Raw genomic sequence first — 16,786 nt, forward strand, 5'->3', positions numbered from 1 at the left:
ATTATGTACTACTTTGGACAGCACTGTTTTTAAGTATTAGGATTTTTTGAAAATGTAAATAAAAACAAAACGTGCTGTGGACTTTATGATGATGCGGGCGGTGCCTGAGAACCAAGACTATTTTTCTTTTAGCCTTATAGACTTTTTTTTTTATCTTGTGGTGAAGAGGATCTGCTCCCAGTCCCACCCCAACTGATGTGGATGTTCAGGCAGCTGTTCAGGGAGCTGTTCAGGGAGCTGTTCTTGGGGATGTTTTCATGTGGTGACAAGTTTGTAGAAGAGCCAGTGACTACTTAATGAATCATTTTAATCAATCATATGAGTAATATGTACAAAATATGGACACATTCACTGATGTGAAGACTCTCGTTAACAACCACTGCTACATGGTGGGAGGACATGTAACAGCTTCAATAAGCCTGCTCATCCTATCCTGTCTTGTTTTCAATACAACAGATCTGTGTTGGGAAACAGATGGCCATGGCTGTTTAAACATCTCTGTGATGAATGTACTTCACTCTTGGCAGATTTATCACCCATAGCCATTTTGTGAGGTCGACACAAGCAGAAGTATTACACTGGGAACAGCTGCAGCCTTTTTGTGAAACCGACACAAGTGGAATTTTGCAGTGGAACAGCTGTAGGCTTTTTGTGAGGCAGACACAGGCAGAAGTATTACACTGGGAACAGCTGTAGCCCTTTTGTGAGTTTGACACAAGCACAATTATTACACTGAGAACAGCTGTAGCCCTTTTGTGAGTTTGACACAAGCAGAATTATTACACTGAGAACAGCTGTAGCCCTTTTGTGAGGTCAACACAAGCAGAATTATTACACTGAGAACAGCTGTAGCCCTTTTGTGAGGTCGACACAAGCAGAATTATAACACCGAGAACAGCTGTGGTCCCGCTTGAAGCCAGCACAGTTCAGCTGTACACTGCCTCCCTTGTATCTTCTCAAGTCTGGGCATTCTCCAGGTTCAGCAGCTGCAGTGTCTCGCTGATGTAGGATGATGTCTCCATTGATGTTGTGACGCCGATGGTGAACACCTTCTGAAGAATTACCTGGGCATGACCTACAACATACAGAACAGTTCCTTCAGTACACAGACATGACCTACAAGATAGAGAACAGTTCCTTCAGTACACAGACATGACCTACAACATACAGAACAGTTCCTTAAGTACAGACATGACCTACAAGAGAGAGAACAGTTCCTTCAGTAAACAGACATGACCTACAACATACAGAACAGTTCCTTAAGTACAGACATGGCCTACAACATACAGAACAGTTCCTTCAGTACACAGACTTGACCTACAACATACAGAACAGTTCCTTCAGTACACAGACATGACCTACAAGAGAGAGAACAGTTCCTTCAGTACACAGACATGGCCTACAACATACAGAACAGTTCCTTCAGTACACAGACATGGCCTACAACATACAGAACAGTTCCTTCAGTACACAGACATGACCTACAACATACAGAACAGTTCCTTCAGTACACAGACATGACCTACAAGAGAGAGAACAGTTCCTTCAGTACACAGACATGGCCTACGACATACAGAACAGTTCCTTCAGTACACAGACATGGCCTACAACATACAGAACAGTTCCTTCAGTACACAGACATGGCCTACAACATACAGAACAGTTCCTTCAGTACACAGACATGGCCTACAACATACAGAACAGTTCCTTCAGTACACAGACATGACCTACGACATACAGAACAGTTCCTTCAGTACACAGACATGGCCTACGACATACAGAACAGTTCCTTCAGTACACAGACATGGCCTACAACATACAGAACAGTTCCTTCAGTACACAGACATGGCCTACGACATACAGAACAGTTCCTTCAGTACACAGACATGACCTACAAGAGAGAGAACAGTTCCTTCAGTACACAGACATGGCCTACGACGTACAGAACAGTTCCTTCAGTACACAGACATGGCCTACGACATACAGAACAGTTCCTTCAGTACACAGACATGACCTACGACATACAGAACAGTTCCTTCAGTACACAGACATGGCCTACGACATACAGAACAGTTCCTTCAGTACACAGACATGACCTACGACATACAGAACAGTTCCTTCAGTACAGACATGACCTACAACATACAGAACAGTTCCTTCAGTACACAGACATGGCCTACGACATACATTAAAAATAATGGAGCAGAGGCCCCTCAGTTCCCACCCTTCCCATTTCATGCCTACTTTTCTTGGCTCGATTTTGGTGCCACCCTGTGTATAACACAAGTTGTGTCCCTTGTCGTTGATATATAAGATGCAATATCCAATCAGATCGCTACTCGTATTTCAAATAGCTTCACAAAGATGACTACCAAAGCAGACAGTCTGATCGATTAGATAATGAGAAGATTTGAGATTTCATTCCTGACAAACAAAACAGATTACCACAGATTTTGCTCTAACAATACCAGAACCATACAGACTGCACAGTATCAATTAACACTACACCTTGCGGCGACATGAAATGCTCAGCAGGGGTCATCTAAAAATAGCACTGCATCACAGTCACAGCAATAAGCATTCAGTTGTTCGAGTAAAAAAACAATGACGTTTGCATTTTATGGGCAAGTTGATTGAAAACTTTGAACCACTTCGAAATTACCTGCTTAGCTTGATTTCTGGAATAATTTCACTGAAAATTCGACAGGCAATGATTGTGGCCATAGTAGGACCACGTTTTTAGAACCCGAAAGTTAATTTTGTTAATCATTCTCTTATTGGACTATCATTAGTGCTCTCACAATAGCACAGAAAAGTAGGCCTAAAATAGCAAGGTGAAAACTAGACTTTGCTACGGGCTATTGGACACTCTTGGATATCACAAAAAATGAAAAAAAGCAAGGCACAACTAAATCATAAATCAAACTGTCTCAATTTTCATTGACCAATGCTATGCCTAGTTTTCCATGTGTTTCTTCATTTAGTTCAGGGATCATAACGACATACTCAACCTTTGTGTTCCATCTTGATAATAATATGCTTGTGTCTTGTCGTCCAATGAGTGAGTGAGTGGGTAAATAAGGGTGTCATGCCATAAGTTTATTTTTATTTTAGCAACATGCCAGCAACCTCACAGCGTGTGACACGGAGAATGGGTTTCGCAGATGAAAAAACCCTTTGCAGAATTGGAGAGATCATAACATCGTTTCATACCATCGAAAGCAGAGACTAAATAAGGTCTCTATCAGCGGAGACAAATATATAGAGGTTCCATATATGGTCATGTTGGAGGTGATTTTCTCCAAAATTACACGCTTCATCGCACAAGCCCGACCCTCCACTCGCAGTCTAGCAAGCAAGCCTCTGTTCAGTCATGGTTGGCTGCACACATGCTTAGCAATGCAAGCCTATTCTTCACCCTTTTTAACCCTTAGACATTCTATCCAAGGGTGGGATTAAAGGATTGAAATGTACTCCTATGTGATAAATTTGTTATCCATAAAGTTGTACGTTATCTTATTTACTCACCAACTTCTAAAATGCCAATTACACAGTTAGTGACAAAGGCTATTTATATGACAAATTGAGTTCACGATTCAGTGAGAAAATGATGTGCAAAACATACTTGTTCTTCAGTTGCATTTATTGTTCGCCTTTCAGTACTGTCATTTATTGTGCTATTAAATTTGAGATATTCTAGGGCCTCTGTATAAAATGATGAAACATCGATCGTACTTACTTCGTTCCTTTTTGCAGTATCCTGATCGTAACTTGCTAATATGTCCAACTCTAACAGTGATAATAGTTTTTGAGTTATCATGGAATGTGAATGTTTCTTGGAAGTTGAACTGGTCTCCCCGCAACTAATGAAACAATCGCATCTATTCTGTACCTGGCTGGAGGTGATAGCCAATCAGCTTGCAGGCCTAGACAGCCCTGCTAATAAAGCCACGCCTCCTTGATAGCGCTTTGAGATTTGTTTGGGTTGTAACAAATTAAGAACACAAAATACGAACTTTTAATTCAGCTAAACAGCACTTACATTTTTACACTTTTTTCCCAGGCTATCCTGTTGTACATCATACTGGCTACATTATGATGTAAGAAACATCTATCACTATTTTATATGATACTTGCTGTGTGAGAGTTGACATGGTAATCACATAATTCGTGATGGCAAGTGGGCGATCCAGAGATCATGCATGATGATGTACCTACCCTGACACAGGACGGTGAACTCGGTCATGTTGGTGAGTGCTGTCTTGATGATGTCGGGGTTGCTGTCGCTGAGGCACTGCAGGTACATGGCAACAAACTCACTGGACCGTCTGGAGGAGGAGAAATCAAGGTGACAGACCGAATGTAATCAGAAAAACAGAACCTATGGTCTGTGTGTCCCTGTAAACTAAACTACAGAAACTATGGTCTGGGTGACCTCTGTAAACTAAACTAAAGAAACTATGGTCTGTGTGACCTCTGTAAACTAAACTACAGAAACTATTGTCTGTGTGACCCATGTAAACTAAACTACAGAAACTATGGTCTGTGTGACCTCTGTAAACTAAACTACAGAAACTATGGTCTGTGTGACCTCTGTAAACTAAACTACAGAAACTATGGTCCGTGTGACCTCTGTAAACTAAACTACAGAAACTATGGTCTGTGTGACCCATGTAAACTAAACTAAAGAAACTATGGTCTGTGTGTCCTCTGTAAACTAAACTACAGAAACTATGGTCTGTGTGACCTCTGTAAACTAAACTAAAGAAACTATGGTCTGTGTGACCCATGTAAACTAAACTACAGAAACTATGGTCTGTGTGACCCATGTAAACTAAACTACAGAAACTATGGTCTGTGTGACCTTTGTAAACTAAACTACAGAAACTATGGTCTGTGTGACCTCTGTAAACTAAACTACAGAAACTATGGTCTGTGTGACCCTGTAAACTAAACTACAGAAACTATGGTTTGTGTGACCCATGTAAACTAAACTAAAGAAACTATGGTCTGTGTGACCTCTGTAAACTAAACTATAGAATCAACATATCAGTGACTGGTACTCACGATGGGGCAGTTCGGAGATGTCGCATGACGAGAGCGAAGGCAAGGTTGCGGCATTTGTCATTGGACTCCAACATCAGCTGCCGGAGCTCACTCTGAAATATTCCATTTTCACACATTAACATATTTCCAGCTCCATCTTGAAATCTAAAGTTCAACAAAAACAAATATTCACAGATGGTTTGAATTATCTTATCATATCTCCATCATCAGCAAAAAGTTATGTTTAAAACAGTGCACAGATAATATAATTCCTGGCTATATTCAAGAAGATATTTATTCAGACAATTGCATAACAAAATACCTCAAAGTTTTGAAGGATTTCCACCTTTCTCTTTGAGGTCTCATCGAGGTCGTGCAGTACATCCAAAAGCTCTGTAACAAAAACGAGTAAGTGAGTGTGTGCGTAGTTCTGTAACAAAAATGAGTGAGTGAGTGGTTAGGGTTAATATTTAACAGTATATTAATTAATTTCAGGTCCACATGGGTCATTTTTAATCTATACACATATAGAATAATTATTTTATTATTAATCAACATACTGACATAAGTTATTGATATTAAAATTTCCTATCAATGACAGACCTAGAAAAAAGGAGATTTAGAATGAATTTTAAAAATTAAAAAAAAGAATCTAAAGGCAGAGGTAAAATAGCTGAGATCAAATAATGACATAGGGCCAAATACTCGATTATATGGATTCAAAATTGCAAATTTTAAAATAAATTGTATATTTGTTAAACTTATCCTATCTCACACCATGCAGTTCTCTTTCTTCTTTCAATCCTAAGTGGAAACGTGCCAAAACAAAGGTTTCCAGCTTCTTAAAAACAATTCACCTGAACACACCTCGCATTACCATGGTGACCTTCCAGCAATCTGGGATGTGCTTGCTTTCTCTGCTGGTTGGCCCACACACGCTAAACACGTGGCCTCCCCAGCCAACGCATTCTTTTTCTTATCGCGACGTTGTGGAGATGTGTTTTTACACCAAGGGTATTCGTTTTGTTTTTTTGCCTTTTTTTTCCATTTTCAATTTGCCAGTCTTTGTTTTGTTCTGATTCGTTTGTTATCACGGACAAAGAGTCAACACGACATTCCACGTGCCTCTCTTGCAGACAGGTATGTTCGCCATCCGACCCACACAATGTTTATTTCCTTATCATCACACACACGTCTTTATCTTAATGTGTAAATTTGATGCAGCAGTTCATAGTGTGCTTAGCACAACAGAATAGACAGAGTTAGGTATTTTCAAATCTGAATGATTAAATCTGTCACTGACAAATACTCAAGATACAGAACAGCGGACAACCTTGAGACCTCCTCACCTTCCACCGATCTGCGTCTCTGGAGTTTCTTGTGAATCGGGGCCAGGTGAGCTGATGACCAGAAACAGGCGGCCCGTATCGGCGACCCAATTGGCGTGGTGTCATCTTGGCTGGTGGCGTCTGCCTCTGTCTTGTTCTGTCGGGGCAGGGCCAGGCCGGCGAGGAGGGACTTGAGCTCTGACAGGTCGGGATAGACACACGACACATCCCTGGAGAGGGCACACAGGCAGGCAATTAGTCTTTCATCAGAAGTTGTTTTTTTGTTTGTTGACTAACCCAAAACACAGCAATATTCCAGCTATGATGGCAGCCTGTACATAACTGAATTTGGACCAGACAATCCTGTTATTGATTTTTTTAGCGTTGACACGCCATCAACCAAGTCACCAAGGAGGACCAGGCGATCCATAGGGTCGCCCTGTTACACCAAGCATAGGATGCTATGGACCATTTCTAACCTTGGATCCCCACTGATTTCCAGCAGCAGTGAAAATAATACATTTTCTTACAGATAAGACATTTTTTCTTCACAATCTGTATATGCATCACAAAGAAATTAAGTAGGTTTTCAAAACTGCTTTCATTGTGTTGACATACAGTACAAGTTGTACTGTACAACAAAAATAGATATCATCTTTATAAAGACAAATATCTTTTACCTACCCAAGAAGTATGACATATCTCTGTAGGAGGGACATGGCACGCTGAGGATCGTAGCTGACAAAACCATTCAGAAATGTGATAAACTTGACAATGATGGAGCCTAACAGCCGCTGCTCTTTGCCATGAGACTGAAATTAAACGTGAACTTGATGACTCACATTCAACATATACAGTCAGAAGAGTGGTACAAAGAGTGATTCAAGCAGTGAAATCACATGAATGAGGGTGAAGTAGGTTGTGAGTAGATCAGGCAGTGAACTCACCTGTATGACGAGGAACTAAGTTATGAGTACATCAGGCAGTGAACTCACCTGTATGACGAGGAACTAAGTTGTGAGTAGATCAGGCAGTGAACTCACCTGTATGACGAGGAACTAAGTTGTGAGTAGATCAGGCAGTGAACTCACCTGTATGACGATGAACTAAGTTGTGAGTACATCAGGCAGTGAACTCACCTGTATGACGATGAACTAAGTTGTAAGTACATAAGGCAGTGAACTCACCTGTATGAGGGTGAAGTAGGTCTCCAGTAGATAGGGCAGTGAACTCACCTGTATGAGGGTGAAGTAGGTCTCCAGTATATCAGGCAGTGAACTCACCTGTATGAGGGTGAAGTAGGTCTCCAGTATATCGGGCAGTGAACTCACCTGTATGAGGGTGAAGTAGGTCTCCAGTTGATAGGGCAGTGAACTCACCTGTATGAGGGTGAAGTAGGTCTCCAGTATATCGGGCAGCGAACTCACCTGTATGAGAGTGAAGTAGGTCTCCAGTATATCGGGCAACATACTCACCTGTATGAGGGTGAAGTAAGTCTCCAGTATATCAGGCAGTGAACTCACCTGTATGAGGGTAAAGTAGGTCTCCAGTATATCAGACAGTCAACTCACCTGTATGAGGGTGAAGTAGGTCTCCAGTATATCAGGCAGTGAACTCACCTGTATGAGGGTGAAGTAGGTCTCCAGTATATCAGACAATGAACTCACCTGTATGAGGGTGAAGTAGGTCTCCAGTATATCGGGCAGCGATGTGTACTCGGCACGGAACACCAGCGGCTGTAGTAGTTCCAGGAGGCCGAGGGCGTTGGAGAAGAGTGTGAGGAAGTTGCGGTGCTTCATCTCCCCGATCTTGTACTGAGTCTTGCCCCGCAGCAGAGCCGCCAACATGGGCAGCTGACTGAAATATGATCAGCATCATCAACAATGATAAATCCAGAAACAGTGGTGCTTAGCCACTACAGCAGTGATAAGGCAAACCGGTGACTGAAAACATGAGCAACAGTCACATACCAGCCACACAACCGACCACAAGTAAGCTGAATAAACATCAAGATAGGATTTGTTTCTTTGTTGTTTAACGCCACACTCAGCATTATTCCAGCTACATGACGGCATCTGTAAATAATCGAGTGTGGACCAGACAGTCCAGTGATTGATATCATGAGCTTCAACCCATGCAATTGGGATACGATGACATGTATAAACCAAGTCAGCAAGCCTGACCACCCGATCCTGTTAGTCACCTCTTACGACAAGCAGTCGTCTTTTACAGCAAGCATGGGTTGCTGAAGACCTTTTCTAACTGGATCTTCACAGGTCTCAAGATGTGAAGAGACTGGATTGACAGGATGTGTGAGTGAGTGGGTGATGTGCTGTGGTGTTAACATAGAGCAGCATGGAGAGGATACTGACAACTGACTTCACCTGTACTACCAAGGAGTGAGTGAGTGAGTGAGTATGGTTTTACGCCGTATTCCAGCAATATCACGGCGGGGCACACCAGAAATTGGCTACACACATTGTACCCATGTCGGGAATTGAACCCGTGTCTTCGGCGTGACAAGCGAACGCTTTAACCACTAGGCTACCCGACCGCCCCTTACTACCAAGGAAAAAACCAGCCTTAATGCTGATAGTAAGGAACAATCAATGCTTTGTTGAATGAGATCCAGCTAAATGCTTTTCCACTCAAATTCATGAGGAGGCACGGGTGGCCCAGTCGTCTAAGGTGTTGCGATTCGCTGTACAGAGTTGCATCCCTTGGGTACGCCAGAAACATGATTGTGGGTTCGAATCCCGGCTCACCCCGATTCTGTTTCTAGGTTTGTCAGCACCATACCCGTGCTCCTGGGTTAACCAAAGTGGTAAACGTCTGAGACCTGCATCACTTCGGGCTTCCCTCCCACATTATGCTGACACGCCGTGATATAACTGGAATACTGTTAAATGCGGCGTTAAACCCAACTAACTCACAACTTCAAGATATCAGGTAACTAGCATCATGTAGGGGGAAAATCGGCTTCTCACCGGAGTATGAGTTGAGGGTGCTCTGCCGCCAGCTTCCGGCACCCGAGGTTGGCATCATACATCCTGTTCTCGGCGGTGTGTCCGTGGACGGCATGACCGAGCGCCATCAGCAGCCGGTGGGAGATGACATCCAGCTGTACACAAATCAGAACATCAGGGCTTCAACACATTGGATCTTACACACAGCCAGTCATCAGGTCATACACAGATTAGTTCATGTATGTAATGAATAAATCCAGAATTCATGAAAGTTCATCAATATTCATAAAGAGACCATTTCATGAACATTAAGGAATTTTTTAGATTTATGGACTAAATTTTTTTATGAAAGCATAAATCTAATAACTCATGAACTCATGAAGTGGATGTTTTTATCAAAGTCATGAATATTCATGAACCATACTATACATGAATATTCATGAACATTTCAGATTCGTCCCATTTTAAGTTATGCATATTCAAAAAAGTTGATGAACAATTTTATATTCATATTTCATATGAATATTCATGAATTACATGTATTTATTATTGTCTCGCTGGGGATGTTCTTCTCACCTGACTGGGGCTGTCGTGAGTGTCGTGTTCAGCAGCTATGCATGACTTGTCGGTGAGCCAGGACAGGATGTAGGGATACTGCAGGTACAGCTCGTACAGCAGCTTCGTCTGCAGGCAGCTACATCAACAACACAGTCATACATGACCTGTACACACACAACTACAAGGGGGGTTACGTATTATGTGTAACAACGGGGGGGGGGGGGGGAACAGTGGCGTTCGATTCTCTACATGGGTACAATGAAAGCAGAAAGTACGAAGCTACATGTCTGTTTATTTTGTAGTCACTGTAAATCAAAGCAGGAAGCACTTTGGTTTTTCAGACTAGCGGACCAACTTTAATGTCTAAGGTTGGTGTGCTGAGCAGAGGGGAGAGATTTGAGCAGGGGGGGGGGGGGAGATTTGAGCACAGAGGAGTGTGTTCAGCAGAGGGGAGAGCACTGAGAAGGGGGAAAAGATTTGAGTAGAGGGAGTGATTTGAACAGAGATTTGAGCAGAGGGTTTGAGATCTGAGCAGGGGAGAAAGATTTGAGCAGAGGGGAGAGATTCGAACAAAGGGAAGGATTTGAGCACAGACGAGTGTGTTCAGCAGAGGGGAGAGCATTGAGAAGGGGAAACGATTTTAGCAGAGGGGAGAGTGTTGGCAACATGACACATACCTGCGGCCTTGCTTTCCCTGAAGATGATCCACCACAGCTCTCAGTCGGACATCCTTGTCGGCCATGCAGGCCTTCAGCAGGCTCATCCTCTGACAGAGGGTCTCCAGGGTGGACGAGGATGGGCTCGGAGCACCAGCTGGATGGGAGGACTCTCCTGCAGTTGTGTTCCTGGAGTCATCAGCCTCTTCTAGGATGTAGTCCACCACACATATCACCTGGCTGATGGTGGGATTCAGAATGTCTTCACAACTGTCCATCTGGGAAAACAAAACACAAGTCCTTACAAGGAACCAGGGCACCGTTCCACAAAGCGAACTTAGCGCTACGACTATCATAAGCCAGTGTTAAAGCATTGGAGTTAAGATCACCTTAGCGCTAAGATGGCTTTGTGGAATGGGGCCAGCTTACAACTATCTTCCTGACAGTGCTTTTATCAGAGAAAGATTTCAATTCTTGACAAAGCAACTCTGTGAATAAAGACCTCCTGCTAGATGCTTGTGAAGGAAGCCCCTTACCTTCTTGCACTCCCGTCCCTGCCAGATCTTAGGGATGTGGATACACGCCCAGAGGAAGTCCAACACTGATGTTGCATTGAAGCTGAAATACAAGTTTGTGGTGTTAATGGATAAAACACATACAAATACTAACTCCCAGTGAGACCATATTGTTACTGCTAACAAAAAATACAATAGTTTTCTTTTGAAAGAAGAATCCGATTTTCTTAACCTTGGGCCTATTTCAGTGAGTGAGAGAGTTAATGCTGTTTTTGACAGTGTTCCAGTCATATCATGGCGTGTCAGCTTAATGTGGGAGGAAAGCCCGAAGTGATGCAGGTCTCAGATGTTTACAACTTTGGTGAAACCCAAACATGAGCATGGGTATGGTTCTGACAAACCTAGAAACGAGAATTTGACCCCACAGTCAAAGGTTTTGGCGTGCCACTGTGACACAACTCTGCACAGTGAATTGCAGCGCCTTAGACGACTGGATCACCCCTGCCGCCACCTCTGTCATGACAGATTAACAATAGTCATATTAAAATACTCAGGTGTTCTTTAACGTATTTTGAGTAGTATCGTAACATAATTTTGTCTTCACATCAAGTGAACATAATGAGTTTGACATCAAAATAAAAGGTTAAATACCTTTAAATAAAATTCATTTATGAAGTAATAACATATAAGAGACAATGGTGAGTAATTTAATCGCCAATTAACTATGTTGTAACTAACTAAGCTTATGTTTGCTTCAAATTCAGCGTGTTTATTCCACAATCACTTATACACACCGTCTCCAACAGTTGTTAATACAACTGTAAAAACAGCGGGAATTGATTTCAGCTTCACTGGTTATCACATGTTAGGTCACATATGCAATATGCAAATGCTTCCCGGTACTTCCGGCTCTCTACTCTCTACTGTTGATTGTTTTACCGTGTCAGCTGGTTTGACAATCTGCATCGAGGCGAGGGTCATTTCAATTTTTTTGCAGAAATTATTAAACTTTATTCAAGGAAAAAAGATACAAATCATGTTTATGTACGGAAATAGTTATTGGAACAGTTATTTAGGACGAAATGCGAAGTTTTATTGTCAAATGCTGGGCTGGCTATCGGACGCTGGTTGACATCGCCAGTGGAAGCTGAAAGTGAAACAACTGGAAAAAAATGTGAGATCCCGTGTATAAGACGACCCCCCTTCTTAACCCCCTCATTTTAGGTGCGAAAAACTCGCCTTATACACAGCGATATATAGTAGTATCTTTTCTGCACTGTGAATTGCAGCACCTTAAACAACTCGCCCAACCGGGGGCAAATAAATTCCCAACAGAAAATGTTGTAACATAAAACAAGCACATCCTTCACAGCCACTAATAACTGGGTCCTGTCAGAGGCTATAGAAACTACCTCACCTCTTCTCTGTGTTGTTGAGGATCCTGGTGATGCACCTGTTGACGGTGCCCCAGTTACACTGGTGGGTCAGCAACGCCAGCAAGTATGGCTCCTTCCGGCTCCCCGGCACCCTCTCCCTCGGCTGGCTCACGGTCTTCTTGGCAAATATCAGCTGCTGCTGCAGGTCTGGGTTGGACTGGATGATTTCAGGGTCCAGCAGCTCCAACCAATCAATCAGCAGAGAGGCAGTGGATACAAGCATGGGCGACCTGGTCGGAATAATGGCAATAATGATAATAATGAGAAGAAGACAATTATACAAGGCTTAAAAAAACAAGTGCAAAAGTGAGCGTGGCTAACAAATACCCCCGACCCGCCTAGTGTGTCAGTAGTTACAAATTAAATAGCAAGGATAGGGTTAGGGTTTGAAAAATTCATAAAAAAATGGAAAATTAATAAAAACAATTTTTTTTCTTTTGACTGCACCCCTCCGGATGACACAGATTATATGTAGTAAGTTTGAGAAGAATCCCCTGAATAGTTTAAGAGAATTCGCATGGACAAAGTTTTCGGACGGACGGACGGACGGAACCTTGGTATAACTATATACCCCCCGACATTTTGTCGGGGGTATAATAAAAGAATTGGTTCTCAAGTAATGTAGAGCAGGCGGTGGGTTTTTGTTGGGATTTTGTTGTTGTTCAAACTAGTATGCAACCAAATGAACAGTTGTGTACCAACACCTGGGAAAGGGACTCCCTACATAAACAAGCATACAAACTCCTATAGCTGGCATGACAATAACACGAGATGCACAGTAAAGCAGTGCGCATGTAAAGGGAAGTAACTGTGTGCTATATTGGATCACACTGTTTTAATATTAGTATTTTTTTTTTTTTTAAATGGAAATAAAAACAAAACGTGCCCAACAAATTTGTGATGATGCAGGCGGTGCCTGAGAAACAAGACAATTATAATTTTTTGGGTTTTTTTGTTTGTTGTTTAACGCCGAACTCAGCAATATTCCAGCTATATGACAGCGGTCTGTAAAATAATCGAGTTTGGACCAGACAATCCAGTGATTGACATCATGAGCATTGACCCACGCAATTGAGATCAATGACATGCATCAACCAAGTCAGCGAGCCTGACCACCCGATCCCGTTAGTCGCCTTTTACGACAAGCATAGTCGCCTTTTACGGCAAGTATGGGTTGCTGAAGACCTATTCTAGCCCGGAATCCTCACGGGTCTATTATTTTTTATTTATTTTAGCCCAATAACAATGATAATAGTAATAATAATTTATTTGCTTGATGTTAACGCTGCATTCAGTAATATTTCAGCTATATGGCGGCAGCCTATTTCGTCTGAACCAGACATTCCACTGCATAATATTGTGAGCAACGATGCACACTGTAGGGGTACGCAGACACACAATCATCCAAATCACTAAGTCTGACCAACTAACCCACTTAATTGCCTCTTACGACCAGTATAGGCTGCTGGGGATAATAATAACAACAATTAACAACAACAACAATTTGAATCTGGAGTCTGCACCATCTCAACAACATCAACATGCTACAGTTAGAAATATTAATATCACCGGGGCTTCCAAATATTTGAGTCCGTGACAGAAAAACAATTGGTGGATATCATGAACAATGTCACACTGGTTACACTGACACAATCAATCGAGCTTCAACATCCCATCCACTAAAGTTTCCTCCTAAAACTGTCAATGGGTTCATGGGAATCTATAACAAATCGGAATCCCGCAGGGTGAAAGAAAGAGAGAAGGGTAATGTTGGGTAAATATAGTTCAGCTGCATGATCACAGCTAGTTCCTATCATACCTGAGGCAATGAGGTCCTTGTACATTTGTTACAGTGGGTGAGTGAGTCGTTTTACAGTGCTTTGCGCAACATCCAGCAATATCATGGCAGGGGACAGTAATAGGCTTCACACATTGTAACTATGTACAGAATCGAACCTTGGTATTTGGTGTTATTAGCGAATGCTTTAACCACTAGGCTACCCCATCGTCCTCCGTTGTAGAATAGGTCTTCAGCAACCCATGCTTGCCGTAAAAGGCGACTATGCTTGCCGTAAAAGGCGACTAACAGGATCGGGTGGTCGGGCTCACTGACTTGGTTGATGCATGTCACCGATCCCTTTTTGCATGGATCGATGCTCATGATATTAATCACTGAATTGTCTGGTCCAGACTCGATTATTTACAGACCGCCGTCATATAGCTGGAATACTGCTGAGTGCGGCGTTGAACAACAAACCAAAACTCCATCGCCCCGTACATTTGTTATATAACCGAGTATACACACTTACACTTTCTCTAAATGAAGCAGGGCCTGGCTGGCAACCCTGGCACCATCCGCTGACGTTAACTGCTCCATCACCTCCGTCATACACTGCTGCACTAAGTTCTCAAGGTCAGGGTCGCCACTCAGAGCTGGGAGACCTGCAACACACCAGTCATCACTAGACCAGGAAATATCTACTGTATATGATAAGCCGAATTTTCAGGACCAGAGAAATATTTCTGTTAAAAGGGGTCAGCTTATGTATTGGTTAAACTTTCATCAAATTCTTTTTCTGTTGGTAAAAAAAACTACATATCGCTTCAGGTGACAATGAAAATGTGAAATTTGCAATTAAACATCAATACCAAAACAAACAAGCCACGAGGAATCAGATCAGATCAGATCGGAATAACTCTCCTGTGTGAATGAGTGGTGTAAGCATCAAGCCTATAATGAGAGACTTACAGCATTCATTCACAACAACGGATAATCCATAATTCCCAGATTTGAGCAGGTTATCAAATATATTATTCATCTTATAAAAATTAAGATAATCCTTCGAGATACTGGATAACAACAAGTGCCATCTTTTATTGTCTTTGGGTATGATGAGGCTGGGGATTGAACCACCGACCTTCTGCTTTCCAGGCAGACTCTCTAACAAGTAGAGCTAGAAAGTAGAATGCCTCGTTCAACAAATTGAACACACAGCTACTACTATTGAAACACTGAGTTAAGACCCAGTCTAGTGCTCACAAAGACAGCAACAGTACCCAGCAGGACTGACAAAGTAGACACAATTTATTGATAACAACTTCTTTATTTACTGGAAGGCTTCACAACGGTGTAAGGATCTATACCGAAATGTCGCCTTTCAACCAAATAAAGAAGTTTCTATCCATAAATTGGGTCTACTTTGTCATCCATCAACATCTAAGTAATGACTATCAAACAATTCAGTAAGGAGGTGAGGTGAAATTGGGTTTAATGTCGCGTCCAAGATTATTGCACTTATATAGCGAGGTGCATGCACGATTGTTCATGGCTGCTTGTACTAGTGCAGACTGATGTCGATTTATGGTGCTAGCTCACTGAGATACCATGCCGCAGTTTAACATGAATATCCCACTCAGACACAGTATACTGACTCTGAGCCGACCAGTCCTTGTTTTAGCCCCTTAATGCCGAGCGCCAGACAGGGTAACAACAAGTACCATCTTTTAATGTATTTTGGTATGACACGGCCAGGGATCGAACCGTGGACCTTCCGCTCTCCGGGCGGACGCACTACCACTAAACCATGGAGGCAGTATCAAGAAGGAGGACTGCTGCCTTCAGAGGCCTTCAACTGTACCCTGCTGAGGATGTGTGTTCATGCCATCGACCACTGCTATGTCTGTTCCTGACTTCTATTTACCTGCCTCCTATTAAATCAGGAACACTGTTGAGAGGAGGAAGAAACTACACTCGCTCACTCCTAAATATCAAAGTGCTCTACCTTGTGTGAGTTTGTTTGGATCCAATTTTCCACCAGTTTTGAATGTCTCCAGTTTCATCTGTGTTCTTTCTTTTGTCTTACTCTCGGATCCAGACGCTTTACCAGCTTCTAAGAATTGCTTGATGACCGACAGGAGTGGACTTCTTCGTCCTGGTGTGAACACTGCCAGGCGTTCCACCATCCTCCTCACAGCAACAGTCAGGGATGTCTGACAGCACAAAAGGAGGACTGAGTGAGTATGGTTTTATGCCACTATTAGCAATATTCCAGCAATATCACGGAGGGGGACACCAGAAATGGGCTTCACACATTGTCCCCATGTCAGGAATCAAACCCGGGTCTTCGGCGTGACGAGCGAACGCTTTGAGCACAAGGCTACCCGACCGCCCTACACACAATAGGAGGACAATGGAACTTTATCTCATGTACATGAATATAGGACATTTCTGATCTCAAATTACCGCCCCACTCAAAAATATAACCAATTTTTATACAGACT

The 16,786-nt window shown here is 42.5% G+C and overlaps 1 protein-coding gene across 1 annotated transcript in view; it reads right to left on the minus strand.

Moving 5' to 3' along the window:
* Positions 1 to 290: 290 nt before the first annotated feature.
* The window catches only part of LOC124132730 (integrator complex subunit 1-like), a 75,496-nt gene continuing 59,000 nt past the window's right edge, over positions 291 to 16,786 (minus strand). Inside the window, exons 32-45 of the mRNA XM_048400894.1 lie at positions 16,288 to 16,495; positions 14,815 to 14,947; positions 12,487 to 12,735; positions 11,091 to 11,172; positions 10,576 to 10,832; positions 9,917 to 10,034; positions 9,362 to 9,495; positions 8,042 to 8,231; positions 7,059 to 7,186; positions 6,396 to 6,604; positions 5,369 to 5,439; positions 5,068 to 5,159; positions 4,219 to 4,328; positions 291 to 1,075 (exon numbers count right to left, since the gene is read on the minus strand). Coding sequence (XP_048256851.1) covers positions 957 to 1,075; positions 4,219 to 4,328; positions 5,068 to 5,159; positions 5,369 to 5,439; positions 6,396 to 6,604; positions 7,059 to 7,186; positions 8,042 to 8,231; positions 9,362 to 9,495; positions 9,917 to 10,034; positions 10,576 to 10,832; positions 11,091 to 11,172; positions 12,487 to 12,735; positions 14,815 to 14,947; positions 16,288 to 16,495 — 2,100 coding nt within the window. The 3' untranslated portion in view covers positions 291 to 956. The remainder of the gene's footprint in view (positions 1,076 to 4,218; positions 4,329 to 5,067; positions 5,160 to 5,368; positions 5,440 to 6,395; positions 6,605 to 7,058; positions 7,187 to 8,041; positions 8,232 to 9,361; positions 9,496 to 9,916; positions 10,035 to 10,575; positions 10,833 to 11,090; positions 11,173 to 12,486; positions 12,736 to 14,814; positions 14,948 to 16,287; positions 16,496 to 16,786) is intronic.

The sequence above is a fragment of the Haliotis rufescens genome, unplaced genomic scaffold, assembly GCF_023055435.1.
Source record: "Haliotis rufescens isolate VD_foot unplaced genomic scaffold, xgHalRufe1.0.p SCAF_20, whole genome shotgun sequence".
NCBI lineage: Eukaryota > Metazoa > Mollusca > Gastropoda > Lepetellida > Haliotidae > Haliotis > Haliotis rufescens.